Source organism: Pelobates fuscus, chromosome 1, assembly GCF_036172605.1.
Source record: "Pelobates fuscus isolate aPelFus1 chromosome 1, aPelFus1.pri, whole genome shotgun sequence".
Classification (NCBI taxonomy): Eukaryota; Metazoa; Chordata; class Amphibia; order Anura; family Pelobatidae; genus Pelobates; species Pelobates fuscus.
In genome coordinates this window covers 472,471,853-472,497,183 of record NC_086317.1, presented here as the reverse complement: position 1 = coordinate 472,497,183, position 25,331 = coordinate 472,471,853, and the positions used below count along the sequence as shown (strand labels likewise).

General features: G+C 40.0%; 1 protein-coding gene across 1 annotated transcript; it reads left to right on the top strand.

The window, feature by feature from the left end:
• Positions 1 to 7,284: 7,284 nt before the first annotated feature.
• LOC134572745 (mitochondrial uncoupling protein 2-like) lies at positions 7,285 to 21,890 on the top strand. The gene is made up of 7 exons (XM_063431895.1): positions 7,285 to 7,384; positions 13,051 to 13,225; positions 18,282 to 18,489; positions 18,924 to 19,121; positions 19,524 to 19,625; positions 20,562 to 20,742; positions 21,265 to 21,890. The coding sequence occupies exons 2-7, from the start codon at positions 13,100 to 13,102 to the stop codon at positions 21,362 to 21,364; spliced, it is 915 nt and encodes a 304-aa protein (XP_063287965.1). The 5' UTR covers positions 7,285 to 7,384; positions 13,051 to 13,099; the 3' UTR covers positions 21,365 to 21,890.
• The last annotated feature ends 3,441 nt before the right edge of the window (positions 21,891 to 25,331 follow it).

The window sequence follows — 25,331 nt, the reverse complement described above, 5'->3', positions numbered from 1 at the left end:
ATTTAGAACAACAACAAAAAATCCCATTGGAAAATGCTGGAAGTAATGTTTAATTCTCTCTATCCCTTCTCCTTCCCACCAGTCTTAAAATATATATGTACTTTTCCCAGCAATCCCTGCGATTCCTATGCCGGTCACGTGATCGCGCTCAAAATAATTTTATTTCCCATTTTATGCACATATCTTGTTTGTTTTATATATATATATATATATATATATATATATATATATATATGTATATATCTAAGCTACTATTATGTATTTCTATTCTGATATATTGTATATTTCCTGTTTTTATTATGGTTTTATTATATCAACCTTAACCCTTTTTGTGATTAGTCACCTGCATTTTGGCGCATTTCAAAGGATTGGGTTTGCTATTTATTGATTCTTCTGCCAGGTATCCGGTTCTTTCCCCATATTGATTATTATTATTATTATTATTGCCATTTATATAGCGCCAACAGATTCCGTAGCGCTTTACAATATTATGAGAGGGGGATTTAAATATAAATAGGACAATTACAAATAAACTTACAGGAACAATAGGTTGAAGAGGACCCTGCTCAAACGAGCTTACATTCTATAGGAGGTGGGGTGTAAGACACATTAGGACAGGAATTTACAATCAAATAAGGTGGGCTGCCCTTTAGGAGAGGGCAAGAGACAGGTATGTGAGGTAAGGGTTAGTCTTGGAGGCCATAAGCTTTCCTAAAGAGATGGGTTTTAAGGCACTTCTTAAAAGATGCAAGACTAGGGGAGAGTCTGATGGCGGTAGGCAGGCTATTCCATAGGAAGGGAGCCGCCCGCGAGAAGTCCTGCAAGCGCGAGTTGGCCGTACGAGTGCGGACAACGGACAGGAGGTGGTCACGGGCAGAACGGAGAGACCGAGAAGGGACATACCCATGGATCTGTGAGGAGATATAAGAGGGGCTAGAGTTGTTCAGTGCTTTATAGGTGTGAGTTAGTACCTTGAATTGACTCCTATAGCATACAGGAAGCCAATGTAAGGACTGGCAGAGGGGTGAGGTGTGAGAGAAACGACTAGAGAGGAAAATCAATCTAGCAGCAGCATTCATTACGGACTGTAAGGGTGCAGTACGGCTATTGGGGAGACCAATCAGGAGAGGGTTACAATAATCCATGCGGGAAATTACTAGAGCATGGACAAGCTCCTTGGTAGTATCTGGTGCAAGAAAGGGGCGGATGCGGGCTATGTTTTTAAGATGGAATCTACAGGATTTGGCAACATGCTGGATGTGAGGCTCAAAGGTGAGACCAGAGTCAAGTATGACGCCAAGACAGCGCGCTTGCAAGGATGGACTGATGTTGGTACCACAAACTTGGAGGGAGAGCGAAAGAGGAGGATCAGTATTAGGAGGAGGAAAGACAAGGAGCTCAGTTTTTGATATTGATAACGCTGTATTGGTGAAACGCGTTTATGGTTATTATATTGTGTATTTTATAATATTAAAGTATATTTGGTTACTTTTAATTGTACTATTTATCTTTTAATACACATTAATCTACTTTTTACCTGGCATCCTTTTATCACTCCGGACTCCAAGTAATCCTAGGTGGGGATCATACCACCAACGCTATCATCAAGGAGCAGTAGATCTGCTCCTATCTTGTGAGTACCCATTTTATCTTATTATTTTATTTTAAAGTGTTTTACACAGTGAACACTATTGGCTGTTTCTTTCTACCCGAGTGTTTACTATATCACGGACGGAGGGAACAAACCACAGACGAAGGAAATTCACCTCATATCCTATAAGCGGGGATTAATACCGCTGCACGCCTTTCACACCAGAGCGGGTTTTAGTTCTTTTAAATGTGAGTTTGCATTCAAGATTTTTTATATCATCACCTCTACTATCAAAATATACTACACTATTTGGTTCTCTATGTATCTTTTATCTCTTGCATATGAGCTGATCCATAAGGAAGAACATAACAAGGACAAATTGTTCTGGACTGAATACTGCCATACAACACGACCTCAATAGACGTCTCTAGATGAGACCTTTTTTACCTCTTTTTACCTACTTATTTTATCTGGACTAGTCACCTAGTTTTACCAGGCGCAGCCCTTACTTTTATTTGCTTTGTATATATGTATATCTAATATTATTTTTTTATTTGTTTATTTTTTTTTCTCCATTGTTTTTCTGTTCTTTCTTCCTTTTTTTCTGTCTTTTTCTGTTCTCATCAACATCCCTCTCTGATCCCTCCACTAGCGACATTCTGAAGAACTGCACAATGAAATCTGTGTAACTGAGCCAGTGGCTTGCTGCTTTAAATCCTGCCTCCTCACTGCCGACCTCACCCTTCCTTGTACTATAGTGCTATATTGTATGTAAAGGAGGCTTAAAATATGTGTGCTATGTCTATTTTATTTTCACCAAGTGTCGTCTGGTGTTTGGTCCAGGGTGGAAAAGGCCCTCAGTGATCCAAGTCAAGTCTCGGCAGCGGGGTCTGAAGTGCTCCAGGGTCCCTGATCGCTACAAGGAAGCAGACTTGGTGGAGGTTCTCGGTTGGAGTACTGGAGCTCCGTCACAGTGTTGACATATTCTATTATATGATAACTTTGTGAAGCACAAAGACATCTTTAGCTTAATGAAGCAGTTTTGGTGTATAGAACATGCCGCTGCAGCCTCACTGCTCAATCCTCTGCCATTTAGGAGTTAATTCACTTTTTTTATGCAGCCCTAGGCACACCTCCCTGCATGCAACTTAGACAGCCTCACTGCACGCTTCCTGAAAAAGAACTAAAACTGCTTCAATAAATTGACACTGCAGGCACTATAACCATTCTGTCTTATTGATTTTGGTATAGTTCCTGGAGTCACCTAGCGCTGTCTCTCCATTCAGTGTTAAACCATTTGGAGCTGTTTAACACTGAATGAGGGTCCCTGGCTTTCTATAACCCACCCCCTACTGGAGGTATGGCTAAAGCAGAGATTACACACTTCTTTCTAGCCATACCAATTCATACCAGCAATGGCCACTGTGATAGGTTAAAAATCATCATCCAACACTCATAGCCAACCATAGCCTTCTGATTCTTCTCAGGCTAATGCCTCTTCATTAGTCCAAGAATCACAGAAGGCATAAAGGATGCTGGGACTGCATTAAAAGCAGATTAAAGGGACACTCCAGGCACCCAGACCAATTCTGCCCATTGGAGTGGTCTGGGTGCCAACTCCTACTACCATTAACCCTGCAAGTGTAATTATTGCAGTTTTCATAAACTGCAATAATTACCTTTCAGGGTTAAGTCCTCCCCTAGTGGCTGTCTACTAGACAGCGACTAGAGGGAACTTCCGGGATCATAGCACAGATTATTTGTGCTATAGCGTCGCTGGACGTCCTCATGCTAAAATCCCCATAGGAAAGCATTGAAATGCTTTCCTACGGAGAGGTCTAATGCGCATGTGCATTAGGTCTCCCCAGCCGGCGGGCGCGATCAGTTTCCCCCGGCTGACGTAATGAAGGGGAGGAGCCGTGGCGGAGGAAGAAGCAGCGACGTGGGACATGTCGCTGCCTCTGGTAAGTGACTGAAAGGGTTTTCACACCTTCAGCAACCGGGGATGGGAGGTGGGAGGGAGAGGGGACCTGCAGTGCCAGGAAAATGGGTTCTGTGGAGGGATCATAAGACCAGCAGAAAAGGTAGGGGTGTCATCGAACAGGCACATGGTTTATTTATCTGACAAAAAGCATCTTATTTTTACTGGGAAAAAATGTTGTTCTTAAATTTAATTTTACACTTAAAAATACAACCGCTTATTGACTTAGAAATTCAGATTTTTGTTTCATAATTCTCCATTTAATAATATTTGCATGCCAAAAATATGCATGTGTCTGTTGGAACAGCTGTAGATTAATGGGGTTTATTGATTAAACTAGGAATTGAGGAGAATTGTGAAGAAAAATGCAAGTTTTAGGCCAAAGTTCTCCAATTCAAATAGTTTTAACTCTGAATGGAAGGACGGTGCTAAAGGACTCCGGACACTATTGTCACTGCAATGAAATGAAGCCATTACAGTGTCTACAGTGTCCCTGTAAGTTGTTTTGGTATGTGGAGTGTCCCTTTAAGGACTCAGGAATACAAGAGCCAAGACAAATTTTATTTATGTAAAAACTAATGTATCTTCTTTATTAATAATAATAGCAAAATCCATGCCAAGATTCTTAGATGAAATAAAATTTGCAGCCCGATGACCATGCAGCCCGCGTTCTGTGTTTGGTTGACAGTAAGATTGACATTAAAAGACGTTCCGAGGCAAGATAATATCTGTCTTGCATTCTATGTGCATTAATGCCTAGTGCAATTTCGTTCCAATGTTACATTATTTTTGCTATAATGCACCCACCTTTTTTAAGTTGACATTTTTAAAATGAATACACTTTTACTAATTATTATTATTATTATGACGACTTATTCCGCTGATCCCAGAATTCTTCTAATAATTTTAGACCGAGCACATGCGCGTCTGCCCTTCTTCTAACCAGCAAAGTATTCTACATTTTGTTCTGGCTTCCAGGAAAACACAATCCACGCACCCAGTGATACGGCTGGAATGGTCAGGTTAACCTGGTAGATATGAATTTACTTAGAGGACAAATTGTGATTTCAAACCCTTTAATGTTTATTCATTAAGCTCCAAAAATACCCCCGTGGAAGTAACAGGAGACCAAAACAAATAAATCCTTTCTACCATCCTGTGTGCGCTGACAGAACAGGTCGCTATTGAAACGTGTAAACAAACGTTACGTGATACGGGATTTAATATTTGTTTCCAGCTTGCTTGTTGATTATTTTAGAAGTATTGTTATGTTACCTTTTCAGTGATTTTACTATCACTCTCTAATTACTTAACATTGTAGCCGCCTCAACGAAGTCCCATCTCAAACACTAAGATGCACAAAACATCATATTATCTGGATGCTGATCACTATGTTTTGTTTAACATGTTACTATTGTTCACTACTGTTATTGCCTGACCCAAAATGGTGCGAACCAAGAGCGACACAGAACCATGATTTCTTAATTGTCTGTAAAGATCAAAATGTTGCACCAAAACTGAAAATAAAGAATTTAAAAAAAAAACAACAACAAAAAAAAACATTGTAGCCGCCTGTCTAACAAAACAGGCGAGTTAGATTACAAAGATATGTTTCTCGTCTGCTGACTATTGACAGACAGACAGACAGACAGATTGACAGACAGATTTAAATGTAACAGTTGATTTCTTTCAGGGCAGGTTATGAAAGCGGATATAATTTCACTGTACAGCATTGGCAGACTTCATGTTGCCGTATAGTAGATTGTGCTGGATGTAGGCCGCCCGTAGGACTCTGCGTTCCGCACTTTGTTTTAGGACAAGGACAGATAATGTTCACTAGCAACGGCCGGCTCAGGTTTCCGTCCCCACATCCTGCTGTAAACAAGCTGTTCTACATCCAAACATTATGTTTCTAGTCCAAGCCTTCCTCCAGCCCCCAGCTCTCATTGGACGAGCAAGTCGCTGACTAGCCAATGAGCACGTCCTGTTTATTATGGAGTGAAAAATGTTCCTGTGCTGTTAATGGCATTCTTAGAATAAACACAGAACTCGACAGAATTAACCGTCTAAGTACCAGAGCACCACCAGGCACTAACAGCCCAATCCCTGGCCTGGCACACGGCTAATATGGAAATTATTATTATTATTGTGGCCATTTATATAGCGCCAACAGATTCCGTAGCGCTTTACAATATTATGAGAGGGGATTTAACTATAAATAGGACAATTACAAGTAAACTTATAGGAACGATAGGTTGAAGAGGACCCTGCTCAATCGAGCTTACATTCTATAGGAATCAATGTCTGCGTTACAGACGTGTTATTTTTAAATTAGTGGGAAATTGTAATTTGACTCAGGATCGCGGCTGCCACGTTATGATGGAATTATTCCTTCATTGGTCCTTAAAGGGTTAAGACACATTATAATAACTCTCAATATTTCACATGGCCAAAGAGGGGCACTTCCATTTCAGGAGCGCAGCTGGGGTTTACGCTAATCCAGAACACTTTACGTGACTTCATGATAAACTGTGAAATATTTATGTATCTGAAAATGTAATTTAAAACCAAAACAAAGTGTCTGATTTATTTAGACTAATCTCTAAACACATTTATTGTAGTTTAAAGAGAGTTTTTATATGTGGAGATCTATTATACTAATACCGATTTATGCACAAAATTTCAAACGGTAGCAAATGAAAATCAGAGTGTCACAATTTGGGCTATGGTAATTAACCAGGCTGGGCCTAAAGCTAAGTTGAAGAATTATTTCCAAAATAAGCAATTGTTGCTTAAAGGAACACTATAGTCACCTAAATGACTTTAGCTAAATAAAGCAGTTTTAGTGTGTAGATCATTCCCCTGCAATTTCACTGCCCAATTCACTGTCATTTAGGAGTTAAATCACTTTGTTTCTGTTTATGCAGCCCTAGCCACACCTCCCCTGGCTATGATTGACAGAGCCTGCATGAAAAAAACTGGTTTCACTTTCAAACAGATGTAATTTACCTTAAATAATTGTATCTCAATCTCTAAATTGAACTTTAATCACATACAGGAGGCTCTTGCAGGGTCTAGCAAGCTATTAACATAGCAGGGGATAAGAAAATCTTAATTAAACAGAACTTGCAATAAAGAAAGCCTAAATAGGGCTCTCTATACAGGAAGTGTTTATGGAAGGCTGTGCAAGTCACATGCAGGGAGGTGTGACTAGGGTTCATAAACAAAGGGATTTAACTCCTAAATGGCAGAGGATTGAGCAGTGAGGCTGCAGGGGCATGTTCTATACACCAAAACTGCTTCATTAAGCTAAAGTTGTTCAGGTGACTATAGTGTCCCTTTAACTTTTGCCATTCTGATTTTACTTTGCTACAATTTGGAGTTTAGTGAATAATTCTATTAAACGCATTCCTTAAAAAGGCAGACAGAATAGAAAATAGGGACTGGTCTTCCTAAACAGGGGCACTTGGGTGGTGTGCATTCCTGCTGGGTAACCTGTATAGCCCTGCTACAAGCATAGATGTAATTGCGGTAAATACTTTCAGTGAAAGGGCTAATTATATATAAGGACAATTGTCAAGTTTCATTTTCAATCCTTCTGTCACCCCCTGTGATTTACACGACTGACCTAAGGGGTCTGACCAGGAGGGGACAACAGTGTTCTATATAGTCAAGTGATTCTTGTTTTGATCCCAGTGAGGGATAAGGTGACTGGGTATAAATACCCAAGGACCAGCTCAGTCCATCAGCACTGGACGTAGCTGGCTGCATCTCTTGGGTTCTGTGGAGGGATCATAAGACCAGCAGAAAAGGTAGGGGTGTCATCAAACAGGCACATGGTTTATTTATCTGACAAAAAGCATCTTATTTTTACTGGGAAAAAATGTTGTTCTTAAATTTAATTTTGCACCTAAAAATACAACCGCTTATTGACTTAGAAATTTATATTTTTGTTTCATAATTCTCCATTTAATAATATTTGCATGCCAAAAATATGCATGTGTCTGTTGGAACAGCTGTAGATTAATGGGGTTTATTGATTGAACTAGGAATTGAGGAGAATTGTGAAGAAAAATGCAAGTTTTAGGCCAAAGTTCTCCAATTTAAATATTTTTTTCAGCTAAGCCATTGTACCAAAAATGTGTAATTAAATTCTCAGTTAATGCTCGCAGTTTAGTTAATAAAGCCTCTTTAAATGACCCTTATATGATAGTCCCCTTAATGTAATCATTTTCTTATCAGACATTGATCCCTGCAGTAGGATGTGAATACATGTATGTCAGGAGACAGGAGACTGCGCTCTATAACCTGCTTCTGGTAATTCCTAACCTTTCAGCATTTATATCAAATACAATGGTGTTACCTTTTAAACAAACTGTGGTTTTCTTTCTTCTAAATCATTTTTTTCTGACGTTCAAATTCAGCATGCATTTATCAGCCCTACGGTTCCATCTTTTCACTGAACTTTATACTCAGGTGAAGATGTCACATTATACATCAGACACCCACCTTCCTTTAAAATATATTCATTTTTTTATGTTGTCTAAAGATTACCAAAATCTTTCAATCTTAACGTCTTTACAGATTCCGTAGCACTACCCAATGTAACATGGCTGCACATAAAAAAAATTTGATATAATCATTTCACCTCTCAGCAAAGATATCTCATTAAACTCAAAAAGACTCTTACACCCTGTTATTGTGAGACCTCATAGTTAGGTTCTACCAGAAGTACGGAATAATAGAGGAAGTTATTGCATGGTTATGACTAAAGCAGTTCTCCAGTTCATAGGAGACACCAAGCTGGTGAGATGACAAATTGGACTTACCAGGACCCTAATAGAGTCCTACCACTTTGGAGACAGCTTGGATCTACGCGGTTCACCCATTATATGGGATTTACCTGTAATAGGAGATGAAGATTGTAAACAGCATTGAATTGTCCAAATAACTGCATTTTAAGGTCAAAATAGACACATTGGAATATTCTCAAATTACGTTTCCATTTTGACTTAAACCTTGCCATTCCATGTTCAATTTATGACAGTTTCTGGCTCAATATATAATCCTGCGGAGTTTACCGGTACTCACTAAACACAAAATTGTAAAGAACTGAAAGCCAAATTGTAAATTCACTGTCTACCGACTTGATTGGGATTGTTACTTCTCATTACTAACACGTAACTTGCTGCGACGTCTGGAATGGACTCTCTTATTACACGTTATCCAAACTATAATTCAATTAAACTGCATACAAGCATTTATCTCAGATGGATCGTAATTAGTCAAATATCCATTGTACAGCGCTACGGAATCTGATGGCGCAATATAAATAATAAAATAATAATAATATCTGACTAAATATACAAGCCTTCACCTGAGAGTTGTTTTTTTTTTACCAATTTATTTATTTTTTCTATTAAATGCTCTTTCCATAATTGTTTATTTATTACCACAGCACCCCTATTGATATATTTATGTCTGGGGTCCTGCATTCCTAGTCAGAGTCAGAGTTTATTTATAGCACTTGGGGGACTTTACGTGCATTATCGATAGCAAGTCACTTTGGAGTTTATTCGCCAAATGCCAAATTGTAACAATTAATTTTTTTTTTAACTGAAAAAAAATGGGGCAAAAGGCTGTTTAATCCAAGATGGCAGCCGTGCAATATTTATAGCTGGGCGAGTGAGGTGACTGTTGATATCACGTGGTCTCAGAGCTGGACGTAATATCAGAACATAGCGTCTCTCTCTGATTACCTTGTTGTGTGCGAGGTCTTTGTTTGTGTTACAAATGTTATTGTTCTTTGAGAGCTGAGCGGCTGTGAGGTAATATTATCCTAATTTTATTTGGCTCAACACGCGTTGTCATAACATTATGGGAACACGATGAGGGCCTGTAAGCTCCTTCACAAAACATGGAACCCGCAGCCCTGCAGCTCTTAGACCAGTGAGGCTTATTCACTAAACAGCAAATTTTAGTAAAAATTGCACATTTGGAAAAATTATCTTGCTCCAGTTACATACCGGTCATTTTACTAAACAATGTGACTTTTAATTCTTCACAATTTGTTTAGTGAATATGGCTGTCAGTTTATAGACTTCAACGTTACGCTACAATGCTCAGATTTCCCTGCAAACCTTCAGCTGGTGTATAATAATACTGGTTAAAATATATGTTTTCATATAAAGCACGAGATCAGTGAGCTGTTAGGGTAGCAGACTGGTAGAATTGATAGTTATTGGCATATAAGCGTGATTATCAGTTTGGCCTGTAGGGTGCAGTGTAAAAGTCTGCTAAAAGTCTGGAAGGGTACCAATTTGGCAGGCTCATGGGGTTGGCAGGCTGGCCGGCTGATGATGTAGGAGGTTGGCAGACTGATACGATCTTCTATCCGATTACTTTCTCATATTCAAATTGATTTCCACGACTCTTCACCCCATACCGCAGCGGCCCAAATACCTGGAAGACATCAGATACAGTCACAGCGCACAGCTGGGATACATTTATAAACAGATTTCCCCTTTGCCCCAGATCCAGTGGTGTTTCATTGACCCTGATTCCCCTCGGAATAAAATGAACTGTAATAAATTCTGAAAATATAGAATGCAATATTGATTAATATTCTGTAGTTGTTTCGATCAATAAAATGGTGTGGTCACTGGTCATTAAAGACTTGACATCTTCACACTGACAAAGACGTACACCATACCTCCCAAGTATCCCTGTTTAGGAGGGACAGTCCCTATTTTTTATTTTTTTGTAAATATATTTTTATTGAAGAAACCTTTCAATAATGCAAGATAACGACAGTATAGGTCATGCAGGACCTGAAACAGCTGTTGTCAAGAAGGGGAGACGCGCAGGTCTCTATGATATACGCATAATAACATAAACAAGCATGAGAACATACAGTAGATTAGTCATGGGGGGAGAAACGTGTCCACCATCCCCAGGTTCAACAGCATAACCGTGTACCCAAATTATTACGTGATGAACCAGTGTCTTCTCTTCCTGACATGTATACCATTATACCAAGAACACTATTTGCGTATCGTGTGTTAAATATCGCATCTTCGGGCAAAGACGTTTAGTGAATAGTTTTAGGAGGCATGGATATATATTTTCTGTTACACGGCCTTACCAATCAGTGACATTGTATGGATGAACACAGGAGTTGCGTACAGTATCATCAGCAACAGAATTGGGTTCGATGTGCAAGAATTATCTGGGTGTGGCAGTGAGGCATGTAAGTCTCCATGATAATAAAACGTGAACAGCCCGGATATACCCTTATTGTATATGGTGAACAGAAATCAGAGTGGTTGTAGGTGAAGCGGGTCACAGGCCCGCGGTGTAGGCGGGTTTGCGATCCACCCTAGGGTGATCACGTATCCTCTATTGTGTGGGAGTGGTGTAATGTGATCGGGACATGGGTCGTTGCTAAAGTCGCAGTCATCTGGTATGCTATCGAGTATCTGTGCAGCTGGGTTTGTGTTGAGATCCCCTCAGGGCTACAGTCGTGCGGGTTAGTTTCTAAGTGGTGGTCGTGAGCCCGTATGAGGGACTACCCCGACCCTTTCTCGGTGGTGCGTTCGGCCAAGGTCGAGGGCACTAGCTAATTCGGCAGGATACCCGGTTCGCGAGTGGTCCCAGTCTAGCGGTGCATGTTGTTGTTGCTGACAGCGGTATTGTCTGGTGTAGGTTTCTCCTTTATGTCCTTATCGTGTGTAGTGGTGTTAGTGCAAGGTGTGTATGATATAAGTCTACGAGGTGCGGAGCTGTATGCCAGAGGTGTGTGTCATCTCTCATATCTATGAGTTCGGTGTAGGAGCGTGTATCAAATCCAATCTCAAGTCTCTAAGAATACGGGTAACAGTCCCTTTTTTTGACACAAATCCCTCTTTTCTTTTTAACCTAATGTCCCTCTTTTCTAGGAGCTCAATATTGTTTGTGCCTGAGTGTACAACAGAGCTCCACAGCAATAATACTCCCAGTAATGTGTCTGAGTGTATAACAGAGCTCCACAACAATAATACTCCCGGAAATGTGTCTGAATGTATAACAGAGCTCCACAGCAATAATACTCCCAGTAATGTGTCTGAGTGTATAACAGAGCTTCACAGCAATAATACTCCCAGTAATGTGTCTGAGTGTATAACAGAGCTTCACAGCAATAATACTCCCAGTAATGTGTCTGAGTGTATAACAGAGCTTCACAGCAATAATACTCCCAGTAACGTGTCTGAGTGTATAACAGAGCTTCACAGCAATAATACTCCCAGTAATGTGTCTGAGTGTATAACAGAGCTCCACAGCAATAATACTCCCAGTAATGTGTCTGAGTGTACAACAGAGCTCCACAGCAATAATACTCCCAATAATGTGTCTGAGTGTATAACAGAGCTCCACAGCAATAATACTCCCAGTAATGTGTCTGAGTGTATAACAGAGCTCCACAGCAATAATACTCTCCCAGTAATGTGTCTGAGTGTGTAACAGAGCTCATCAGCAATAATACTCCCAGTAATGTGTCTGAGTGTATAACAGAGCTCCACAGCAATAATACTCTCCCAGTAATGTGTCTGAGTGTGTAACAGAGCTCATCAGCAATAATACTCCCAGTAATGTGTCTGAGTGTATAACAGAGCTTCACAGCAATAATACTCCCAGTAATGTGTCTGAGTGTATAACAGAGCCCCACAGCAATAATACGCCCAGTAATGTGTCTGAGTGTATAACAGAGCTCCACAGCAATAATACTCCCAGTAATGTGTCTGAGTGTATAACAGAGCTCCACAGCAATAATACTCTCCCAGTAATGTGTCTGAGTGTGTAACAGAGCTCATCAGCAATAATAGTCCCAGTAATGTGTCTGAGTGTGTAACAGAGCTCATCAGCAATAATACTCCCAGTAATGTGTCTGAGTGTATAACAGAGCTCCACAGCAATAATACTCCCAGTAATGTGTCTGAGTGTGTAACAGAGCTCCACAGCAATAATACTCTCCCAGTAATGTGTCTGAGTGTGTAACAGAGCTCCACAGCAATAATACTCCCAGTAATGTGTCTGAGTGTATAACAGAGCTCCACAGCGATAATACTCCCCGTAATGTGTCTGAGTGTATCACAGAGCTCCACCGCGATAATACTCCCAGTAATGTATCTTTAAACTACAATAAATGTGTTTAGAAATCAGTCTGTGTGAATAAGACACATTGTTCTTGTATGAATTGTTATTAGAATGTCAACTACATTTTTTCAGAACAGCCCTGTCCTTTGCCTACTCCCCACCCCTGAATGTTGGGTATGCGTAAACGTCACAAAGGAAAGGAACCACCAAAATACATTCTTTAATATAATCTACCTGTGCTGAAGCAAAACAAGTGTCTTACAGAGTACTTTTAGTGTTTATTTGAACTGGAAAAGGGATTGTGCCTTTTCACAAATCAACGTATGACATTTATTTTCCCATTCAGGGCACCGGCTGAGTGGTCTGAGAGTGACAGTCCGTGATACTAAAGAAAGATGGTTGGACTAAAGCCTACAGATCTCCCTCCTACCGCCACGGTTAAATTTATTGGGGCTGGCACTGCAGCCTGTATCGCTGACCTATTCACTTTCCCACTGGACACCGCCAAAGTCAGACTACAGGTATGAGTGTTACTGGGCGGACTCTCCTGATCTTAATACAAAATGTGGGGAGGGATAATTAAAGCAATATTAGAAATACCGGTTACTGGGAAACAGATGGTGTGTGACGTTGAAATTAGTGTGACATTCATAGAAGCCAAGATTTCAAAGTTCCATTAGCAAGATAGCCGTATCAATGCGTCATGTATTGTAAAGTGCATTTAAGATAATATTTTCCATTATTTCTTTAATGATCTGTGTACAATACAATTAAACATAAATTGTAGCGAGATTGTCTAAAAACAAATAAATCCGGTGGATTGAATGTATAGGCTGCTCAGTATATAAATAGCTGCAAAGAATATTAAAGGGACAGTCAAAAGCATTAAAATATTGTGTAACAAAACATTAGACGTTAGTCTTCACGATATCCTACAACTAATCACGAAACCAGATAGATCAAAAACATATCTAATGTGTAACTGGACCCAAAATTTACTGAGTGTGAAATTTAAAAAAATCACATATCCCTTACAAATAGGCAATAAGCAATGTGGGACGAAAAAAGAGAAACACAATAATATTGATAATATTAATATAATAATAATATTGATAACGCATATTGAATTAATAAAAGTTGTACCCTGTGTACTACTATCATCCCACGAACGACTATTAAACATTTAAAAACACCTATAACTTGTGTTAACCTTTTTTCGTGTGATACTCTGTTTTCCTTTAAATTTATATAAAAAATCTAACAATTGACATCGCAATCGAGTTAAGTCCAGGTAAACATTGCAAATGAGGATAAATAACAGACATAAACCAGAAATATTTGGTTATATATTGTCACAATATTGTCACAAATTCAAAGTGAATTTCAAATTTAAGGCGTAGGTCACTGAATTGGAAGCAGGGCTGACTTGGAGAATTTTTCCCGTTCGGCTACTTTGAACCTAAATTTTAAATTGACTTTGAATGCCAGACATTCTCGATTTAGTAAAGAACAAGAAATGTGTCTGTTTCTCCGTAACAATGATTGACGGAGAGTCCAGGACAGAAGGAAATCCAGAGGTGGCGGGTCCTAAATATAAATGAATTTTTTAGACTTAACGAACACGTATTTCTTAAATACAGGTGATAAGTGAATGTGATATAAGGTGAATACATTTATTAATGAATACAAAATGTGAATATTAAACATTACAATAAGAAAACATACATACAGGCCTTAGAGTGACCAGACTGGCTCCTAACATTCGACTATAAATCCCCTTCGAGGGCACTAAACCTAGACGCCATAGAGACACGGGAGCCCAATACGCGAGACTTTAATCTCAATAAGCAAAGTGATCTTTAGCCTAACAGCTAGACACTTCTGGCTCTCTTGTTACTACGACTCACCATTTATAAAAAATGTGCAACGTTTATACATGCCATGCTTTACATCACTATGTATGTCATTGAATAACTCGACCATGCTGTCGTGGCATTGCAAGTGCTTATGTTCCTGCTTTGATGCACAGAAAAATAAATAAAAAAAATGTAAAAAAACATAAGAATACATTTCAACATTCAGGAATTTTGGTCATTCTTATCACACCTTTACACCAATTACACTCCCAGGCCTTGCTGAGTAATTTCAAAGATCTCAAGAGCCTTCTCCAAAGGAAAGCGGTGGTAACCAATGGAGCGACATTCACTCTCTTGGATGACAGCATAGAAACAGTGATTGGCCACGTATTGTATCTGCTAACGCCTCTGATATCTACTTCTTGCACAACTGCTCTTGCAATTGGCACATTTACCATTGCAGGACCGAGACCAACAAGAACTGAAGTCCTGCCAAAGCGTGTTGTATAAATTGCGGCTGGAATACGTTTGTTCCTCTATGCACTCAATTGTAACCTCTGGCATGCAACCTATCAAGGCTTCACTTTCTGTGCTATCTCTTGGGGTCAAATCGTTGGTGACTTATAGATCAAACTCTGCCTCAACTACTCTGGCCTTCTCCAGTCGGGTGGAAGATAAATCATTTGTCACTACTTGTGAAGCACCCATAAATTTTGCTACAAGAAGAGATACCAGCCCAATAGGCCCTGCACAACAGATGAAGACTGTGCTACCAAGAGTCATTCCAGTTCTTCTGCAGGTTCAATAAATACGCCTTCTTCAAATGTAACATGTCGGGAAGCTTGTAGCAGTAGTTGGAATTGTGCGTGTCATTTTGAAAAAGCCTTTATACAGGTGAAATATGTTATTAATATTTTAAGTTACTTTTTAATGTTATAATTTTTTTATTAATAAAACTAGCTTTCTATTAATTTCTGGACCTTCTTATCTGCATCCTTGAGGATTTTACCTGGAGGACTCCATATTCCTTGGTGGGGAACATACCACCTATGCTGTTTAGGATTGAGCAATACTTATTTGCTCTTCCTTTGAGCACTATGTACTGGCAAACCAGAATACATTGAATGTGAGCACCGCTGCTGACCTTACATCGCTAACCACTGGCCTAAAGACACCTCCTCATATATAGGACCAGGACCATCTACATATCCACAGACTGGTATTGTACCGTCCAGGCGCAGTGATCTGGAGCTGATCATGAGCTCCATAAAATTGTAAGTGCAATCTTCTTTATTTGCCATATTATACCCTAAAATACTACACATTGCTCCATTGGAACTAAGGACTTCAGTTGAAAGCGCTGCTTCCCGTCATTCTCTTATTTGTTCTCATCTACGACCAGAAGGAAGAGACTCTGCTTCGGGAAGTTCGAGCTTCTACAGATACAAAAAGCAAGCGCCAGAAATCTCTCTCTTTTTCACATTGTGCGTGTAATTTCTACATAGGTTGCCATCATCACGAGTGTAGCACAGAAAAAAATGGTAGGAGACAAATTGTAGCAGCCTGCATCCTGAAGACCTCCGGGCTCTATAACCACTTTGTCACCAGGTTATAAGGTGAGTAACAGAAGAATCAACTTCGATCACTGTTCTAGAAGCTTTGTGTCCTAAAACCATTGTTTTTTTCCAAAAAAATTCCAGTGCAACAATGTTGCCAGAAATGGATAACTGAACCACATATTCCGACAGAACCCATCTTCAGTAACAGCTCATTTGGCCCTGGTACAGGTACTGGTCAATTATGCAAATGCAGACCTCTGATCCCATAGATGTCATGCCCAGTTACCAGTAATTCCTGTCTCTTCCGGGTTGACGGAGTTTAGCCACACCCCCTCTCTGACGCGGTCTCATCACGCTACATAATGCGACCGCGCCAGATACAAGACGCTGGATTAATGAACAGCGTTACCGCGAAATCAAACCGGCTGAAAGTTCTCTCTACAACATACCTGTGTACCGAACCGGACTGGAACTCATCTAACCGCCTTCTCCTCTCCTCGACCACGGCTATTATCTGGACTTCTCTCATCCTGTCTCCTAAAGAACCTCCCCGAAGGGGAACTCTGGAACCTGAACTTCACCCTCTGGAAGCTAAGTTAATCGTTTCATCTGTTATACGAACTTTTTCTCTCAAGGACTCCTGAGCATTCATTCTTTGGTCTGCTCTCAAGTTTTCCAATCAATTCTGCTGCAGCCTGCTCGTTAAACTTTCAGGCTCCAGCTGATAACGTATCCTGCTAACTTTAAACTTAAAACAAATCACTGTTGTTTTAACTTCATTATAGCTTCCTTCATTAACTTAATTCTTGCAACAGCAAATGTACTAGATTGCAATTAGGAAGCTGCTTACCAACATTGAAGTATTTAAAGATACAGTACCTGTATTCTCCTACAACCAAATAATTAAAGATACAGTACCAGTATTTTCCTATATTGAATTGCCAGTTCCTATATTATTCTCTAAAATTCTAAATCATCAATTCAATCCTAAGAAATCTGCAGTTGAGCTCCATCTCAATCTATGTAAACGTGACAATAGACAACAACAGATAGATTCCCATCATCCTCTCTGCGTTTCATTGCGTCCACTGACGCTCTTCAAGCAGAATGAAAATGCTCTTTCTTTGGCCACCAGTGTTGTCTTTAATTCCACTTTGACCTGCTGAGACCTCTTAGCAGGTGGAAACGTTGCTGTTCTTTTTTGTTTCATTAAAACTGCCTGCGGCTGCAACACCTTGAGTGTCTGGGAATTTCTTTTGTTGCCTTATCATTGTGGGATTGCTGGTCCTGCTCCGGAGCACCGGGTGGCTGCTGGGATTGAGTGCGGCCCAACCATCACTTTTTAAATTCCACTTTGGACCTTCAGGCTAAATATTTATCAGAAACTTCTGTTTGCCTGACTTGGTTTTAGCTTATGACCCAAGTACTGCGTGCTTCTATTGCAACGATAGCTGGGTTACAACAGAATACCGTCTCTTAATCAGCATGTATTTATTGTTCACATATTGGGCATGTTGACTCCCTCTGGTGATATACACATCCAACTAACATGGCTGACACGGCACACACTAGGAAGAGGGAGGGTATCTGATGTCCGACCGTGTACTTCTGGCACAGTTACTATAGGAGCTGGTTGAGGAAAAGCCATTCTTTGTGCACAGCTCCCCTAGAAGTGACTACCAGCAAACGCCACGTCCTTTCGTTGTATGTCGCTGCACTGAGGCAGCAAAGATGCATTTTTATGAAACAAATGGAACCATTTGAATTCAAAGCTGTGTTCTGATTGTCCGTCTGGTGATTTCGGCCAGGTGGAATACCTTATCTGAGAACATTTAAATAATGCTACACACACAGAGAAACCATTAGTGATAATAAGCTAATCACAGCCCACAGTCTGTCTCACAATGATGGCTTCCTAGCACAATAAAAATAAATAACTAATACATGAATTTCTAAAAAAAAATAGTTCTTTAAAGGGAAACTATGGTGCCAGGAAAACAAACTCTTTTTCCTGACACCATAGCTTCCCCCTCCAAGAGCTGAAGTGTTCTGGGTGTCCCTTTAAAGATTATTTTGTACAGAACATACATAGATATGATGGCATAGATGGCAACATTACTATTCACCATCTACCAGCTCACCTCTCCCTTTGTTTTTTCTAGATCCAAGGAGAGAGCTTGCCTGAAAGCAATGTGAAGATTGTACAATATAAAGGCGTGTATGGAACTATAACCACAATGGTAAAGACGGAAGGGGCAGCCAGTCTCTACAATGGACTGGTGGCTGGACTCCAACGTCAGATGAGCTTCGCTTCCATCCGAATAGGGCTCTATGATTCTGTGAAACAGTTTTACTGCCGGCAGTCAGACAGTGAGTATTCAGAATAGGAACTAATAAACCTGTTTACCCGTCAGATCTCCCCAAACCCTAGTCGAGTCCTCACATAATACGATCTATAGAGAGTAAATTTGAGAGTGGTCAGGACTTGTCTGTGAGACACCTTTCAAAATACACCGGGGACCTCACTTTTTTTATAATCCCTGTAAAAACTATTCTTCCTTCTTAATACAGAAACATTAAATTCAAACCATTTTAAGTTTGCCGAGTGTAGTTTTTCTTAAAGCAGCTTTGTTACTTTTTGGGTTTCGTTTTTGAATGAATCCTTTTTGCCCCTCTCTGTTTTGCTCTTTTTTTAAATCAACTTTTTTGATTACAAATAAATAAAAATGTTAGGACTATCAAACATCACAGCCAAGATTGAATGTTGTTTTATTGACCCAGATCTACGTTTTATTATGCTCTAGATTCAGGGATCATGTGCCGGCTCTTGGCGGGCAGCACCACAGGGGCCTTGGCCGTCACCTTTGCTCAGCCAACGGACGTGGTGAAGGTACGATTCCAGGCGCATATCAAGATTGAAGATGGTAACAAGCGCTATAATGGGACTGTGGACGCTTACAAGACTATAGCAAAAGAAGAGGGTCTCAAAGGACTCTGGAAAGGTGGGACATTTTCAATACAAATAATCTAAACATTATGGATCATTTTTAGTGATATAAAACTATAATTTACACACCTGGCTGTGCCAGGTCAGGGACACCATTATATCAAAGTACCCCATTAGGGGTTCGTGTTACAGTAATAAGGCATGGGCTAAAACAAAACTCGGTAGAGGTCTGTAATGCCAGAGACAAAGTTCTCCTATTACCCCTCTGCACACATTCTACCTCCAGTTAAACCAGACAACGGTTCAGGGTCTATTGTTTAACCGGTGAGTGCTTGGTGCACTTTACACACATAAAAAAAAAAAAAATGTCATACTTGTATATCTGTTACGAGACTACGGCTGGGTTATATGTATGCGTTACACGATATTAATTGTCTGAAAATCTTTTTATTCCCAGGAACCCTACCCAACATCACCCGTAATGCCATTGTCAACTGTGCAGAGCTTGTGACGTATGACCTCATAAAGGAAGCCATCCTAAAGCAGAGCCTAATGACAGGTAAGTCGGCATTCCTAAAACACTCAGATATCACATCTAGCTTAAATAACGGTGATGGACAACAGACCTTGGGCTATTGTTGGACTCCATTTACCATCTCGGTGTACCACCCACTGTCAGAAAACTATACAGATGGACGAGTTTGTACAAAACAATTTTACTACTTACAATAGGGGGCGCCCCATGTACTCCTGGCACCATAACCACTATAGAGTGATGTGGTGGTTATGGTGCTTGACGTGCCCCTTTAACTTCTCAATTACTTGCTGTCTTATAATCCCATTAATAATTAGAAAGTGCTGCTGAATATGTTGGCACTATATAATTAATAATAATGCTAATAATAATAATAGTGCGTATAATGTCCATACTTTTTTTTTTAATTTTACCTTCCAATTGCCTTGCTTAATAGAACCCGCAGTGTTTATTATGATCTGAGAATATTTGAAAATCACAATGGTGGCAGCTGGGAGCTGTCCGTGGTACTTTAGATGTTTTTTATATATATACATATAGAGAGAGAGAGAGAGAAAGAGAGAGATTTTTTTAAAATTATTATTCTTTTTTTTTTTACTTTAAATTTTTTTATTTTTACTAAGAATTTCATATATCGCTAAATGCATGTGGTACTCCAAGATGGACTTATGACTAGTGAGAATTATGGAAAAATTTAGTTCAGTTCCAATTAACAAAATATTTAATTACTCAAGCTAATTAAAAAGCTTAATATTTTCATTGTATATTATTGATTTTGATTTTGATTTTCATTGTATATTATTATTGATTTTTCATGACCCATTTTGTATATGGAGAGATTTATAAACAGCCCATAAAGTGTTTTTGCGCATACTGTATTTTGAGTAGAAGAAAAACCCAATTTACATTTGATATGAAACCATCCTGTTTATAGCATTATCCCCTGCTTTCCTAATTCAGATACCCTTCCGTGTCATTTTGTGGCGGCCATTGGTGCCGGATTCTGCGCAACTGTTGTGGCATCCCCGGTGGACGTGGTGAAGACAAGGTATATGAATTCCACATCCGGACAATATAAGAACGCCTTGAACTGTGCTTTTACCATGATGGTAAAGGAGGGGAGCACTGCCTTTTACAAGGGGTAAGTGAGAAGCTCGGAATTCAGTTTATGAGATATTATATATGAAATAACTAGAGAACAAATCGTGTTGGCATATCTTGTCAGGTTTACTGATAAATTGAGGAAACTGAATTAAGTATAAGAAAAATCTCACTAGTTTTCACAATATTATGTTAATTTACGCTAACACTAGACACATAATTGTACTCTAGAACCAGCTGTGGATAACACCCTGGAGGATTCTCAGAATCGTTTGTGTCCAACCAAGCACCAGTATCCAGCTCAGCCATAGTATTAACGTGTAGGTCAGTGTAGGCCAGGTCAGGATTCTGGTCTCGCTCATACCCGTTATGTCCAAAGGTAAGAGAACGTGAAGAAAGTCATGGCTTTAATGGTAGCATTGATGAGTAGAGCAGTATCTCAGTAAAAATGGAACGTGTTTTTGAGTTTTAATGTTTACACAATAAACATATTATAAATACAAAACAATTCATTCGTCAGAATGGTTTCTGTGGGTAATTTACCGATTTCTCCTCTCCACAGCTTCGTTCCGGCCTTCCTCAGACTTGGCTCCTGGAACATTGTTATGTTTGTAAGCTACGAGCAGTTGAAGAGAGCCATGATGATGGGCCTTGGTTCCTGAGCGGCTCCTGATGTATAGTACTCTGCATTCATGTTGGAGACATTAAAGGGTGACTCCTGAAATAACAAAACCTGGTCTTTGAGTCCAGTGCATCGTGTGAACAAATTGAAGATGGTTCTGCAAGGTCCAGCTATGTGTGCAACACTGGGAAATCGTATGATACGATGGTCACAGTATCTAGAAAGCACAGGAAGCCTGCAGATACTTGTTGCTACATATAGAATGGCTTAAACTCTTCGGGGTGTGAATATTTCCAACTAAACTGGTGCTACGCCTGGAGAACTGTGGCCTTAAAAACATTTGGAATCCAGTACTGAAACCAAAGGACACATTTACTGTGTGGTGCTCAGCTGAAAAATACTCAAAATGGAGGCATAAACTAATATTGTTGGTACTCTATGTACTACCCACCATGTCTCTCTATAATCAGGTTATATGTTGACTCCAAAATCTCTACATGTGACATAATATGAATTCCTAGCAAACATCTAGTCAAAAGTTATTATGTCGTTTCACACTGTGCCATATGGGTACCATGGTACAATATGTGGTAGACTAAAAAGTCTAAAAAGGATGCTGCTAGAAGGTCTCTGCTGTAATGGAGTCCAAATGACATATCAGGTTTGTTCCCAGACTTTCTATAAGATATACAGGTATGTGGATCCATCGAAGCGAAATAGAGAATGTTGAAGACATTAAGGGGGATTTTTTAAAAAAGTGTAAAAAACATGAATATAGGACATCGTCCTCAATGTGGAGCAATGGACAACTGCGGAATGTTAGTGCTGAATTTACTGGTTTCCATAGTGACTCTTGGCAATTTTAGCTATAATTTTATAAATCTCCACTAACATGTTTACTTACTGACCAAACATCGGTGCTGATATATCTCTGCCTCCAGCACTACTGTTAACGAACGAGGGCCTTATGGATGGCGGATGCTGGTTTTGGACCCAGTGCCCAGGCCTGAGATATGATATCTTTGATGGTTCTGAAATCCATTCCATGTTTCGCTTGAAGACGTCTAGAACTGAAAAGATGTACAATGTCTTACTGAGCTCCGGACGCTCACTGTCTTAAATTGTAAAATCTCCAATGTGTCAATAAAGTTATGTGCAATTTGCTCTCAAATTTTCTGATTAAACACAAAATGATATTACAATTATATTATATTGAAACATATTCTCCTGACTGATCTCATTAAATCTGCGAGCTAGCCCTCTTTTTATCTTGACAATGTTAGCCTAGCTTTCTGTAAATTGGTTTTGAATTCCCTACAGTTCACAGTTCAGTAAATATATCCTTAGAGTGGGTGTTCTTGAAATGTTTGTAGAAAAGGGGTTTATATAAGTGAATGATTGATGTCTCTCTATAGCATGGGTCGTCAACCTGGTCCCTACAGCCCACTAGTGGGTGTTTCAGGATTGCAGGTGGGCGGTAGGGATTTAAAAAAATTTTTTACAGATTGGGTGATTGGGCAGGCGGTCGGGCGCGAGCCGGCGGTACCCCTGTGACTGGGTACCGCCATCACCACTTGCGGCCCCGGCGGCAAACCGCCGGGGCCGCATATGGAGGGGTCCATCGGGTGGCCCATGCTGTCAGGGCCACCCGATGGATGTGGATTGTGAGGGGGCCTGGTCAGCGCTGGGCGCTTTAACAGCGCGACCGGGCCCCCTGTGATGACATCATCTCTGCTGGGAGGAAGTGATTCCACGGTCACTCCTCCCAGCATACTGAGAGCCGCGCGGGAGGAAGGAGGAGGAGGGAGTCAGAGTGGGAACTCTGACTCCCATCCACCTGAGCCACCACTGGACCCCAGGGAAAGTCACCCTCCTGCACTTTAAAGGTAGGAAACAGAAGGGTGACTTAAATATAATGTGTGTTTGTTTGTGTATGTGTCTTTGCATGTATGTCTTGTGTGTGTCTGTATGTATGTCTTATGTATGTGTCTTGTGTGTGTATGTCTGTATACATGTGTGTCTTGTCTTTGTATGTATGTCTTGTGTGTGTCTGTATGTGTGTCTTGTGTGTGTGTATGTCTGTATATATGTGTGTCTTGTCTTTGTATGTATGTCTTGTGTGTGTCTGTATGTATGTCTTGTGTGTGTCTGTATGTGTGTGTTATGTATGTGTCTTGTGTGTGTATGTCTGTATACATGTGTGTCTTGTCTTTGTATGTATGGCTTGTGTGTGTCTGTATGTGTGTCTTATGTATGTGTCTTGTGTGTGTGTATGTCTGTATATATGTGTGTCTTGTCTTTGTATGTATGTCGTGTGTGTGTCTTTGTATGTATGTCTTGTGTGTGTCTGTATGTATGTCTTTGTATGTGTCGTGTGTGTGTCTGTCTGTATATATGTGTGTATGTATGTGTTTCTGTTTCTTGTGTCTGTCTGTATGTGTGTATGTGTCTTTGTATGTATGTCTTGTGTGTGTGTGCCTGTCTGTCTGTCTGTATGTATGTATGTGTGTCTTGTGTGTCTGTATGTATGTATGTATGTATGTATGTATGTGTGCCAGTCTGTTATAGTGGGATACCTAGCTCAGCCTTCCTACTGGGCATTGCTATAAGGAAGGTTAAAAAAAGGGGGGGGAAAAGGTGGGGAGGGGAATTGAGGAGGGAGAAGAGGGGAGTTGACGCACAGATGAGAAATCATATTATGCGCAAACAGAGAAGTCGTCTGAATATCACCGAAAGAGGAGACCTTCGTTTGTTCCTTAAGAAAATCGAACCAGATATCAAATATTTAGCCTTGCAGCATCAACCTCAAGGATCTCATTAATCACTAGTAAAGGTAATTTCAATTTACTTTATTGTTTTCTCATTAAACTTTATAAAGTTAAAAACATTATAAACATGCATTAATTGGAAATAAAAAGTTAAATATACGTACATTTATTTTTTTTAAAACACCCTCCTTTCGAAAAAAATATTCCGCACTTGCGCGAAAACTGGTGGGCGGTAAGGACATTTTTTCAACCAAAAAGATGCATTAGTGGGCGGTAGTTAGAAAAAGGTTGACTACCACTGCTCTATAGCATTCTAAGCACTTTTATGAAAACTAACACCCTGCCTTGAAACACACAGTAAGGCATTTGGATATGCAGTAGAAAGGGTGAGGCTAATTTGCAAAATAACCCGTCACCAAGCTGACATCTAATAATGAGTGGTTATAAATTGGAGAGACACCGCGCTCATACACGGACACTTCAAGACCAGTGTGCCTAATGTATCTACAATGCCAAGAATAACACACGATCTGTTTTGAATAATTGGCTCAAGGCTTACGCTGGATCGAACCAAAGACTATACCATTGTGATGTTTTACACTGTGTATTGTGATATTGGTGTTTCACCTTGTTATAAATAAAGAATTTAAAAAAAAAATAAAAATAATGAGTGGTTATTTGGACTTGGCTCATACCGTGTTTCTCCGAAAATAAGACCGGGTCTTATATTAATTTTAGTCACACAAAACCCACTAGGGCTTATTTTCAGGGTAGGGCTTATTTATTTACGGTACCGGTATGTACATTGAACCCCCCCTTTAATTAATCCACCCCCCCCTTTAATTAATCCACCCCTCTAATTAATCCACCCCCCTTTAATTAATCCACCCCCCCTCTTTAATAAATCCACCCCCTCGAATTAATCCACCCCCTCGAATTAATCCACCCCTTTAATTAATCCACCCCCTTTAATTAATCCACCCCCTTTAATTAATCCACCCCCTTTAATTAATCCACCCCCCCTCTTTAATAAATCCACCCCCTCTAATTAATCCACCCCCTCTAATTAATCCACCCCCTCTAATTAATCCACCCCCTCTAATTAATCCACCCCCCTTTAATTAATCCACCCCCCCTTTAATTAATTCACCCTCCCTCTAATTAATCCATCCCCTCTAATTAATCCACCCCCTCGAATTAATCCACCCCCCCTCTTTAATAAATCCACCCCCTCTAATT

What these genes read in the sequence shown, in the direction of transcription:
- LOC134572745 (XM_063431895.1), top strand. Translation starts at nt 13,100, where the DNA reads ATGGTTGGACTAAAGCCTACAGATCTCCCTCCTACCGCCACGGTTAAA. An exon ending in CCGCCAAAGTCAGACTACAG is followed by an intron (nt 13,226 to 18,281) that starts GTATGAGTGTTA and finishes TGTTTTTTCTAG; the next exon opens with ATCCAAGGAGAGAGCTTGCC. An exon ending in TCTCAAAGGACTCTGGAAAG is followed by an intron (nt 19,122 to 19,523) that starts GTGGGACATTTT and finishes TTTTATTCCCAG; the next exon opens with GAACCCTACCCAACATCACC.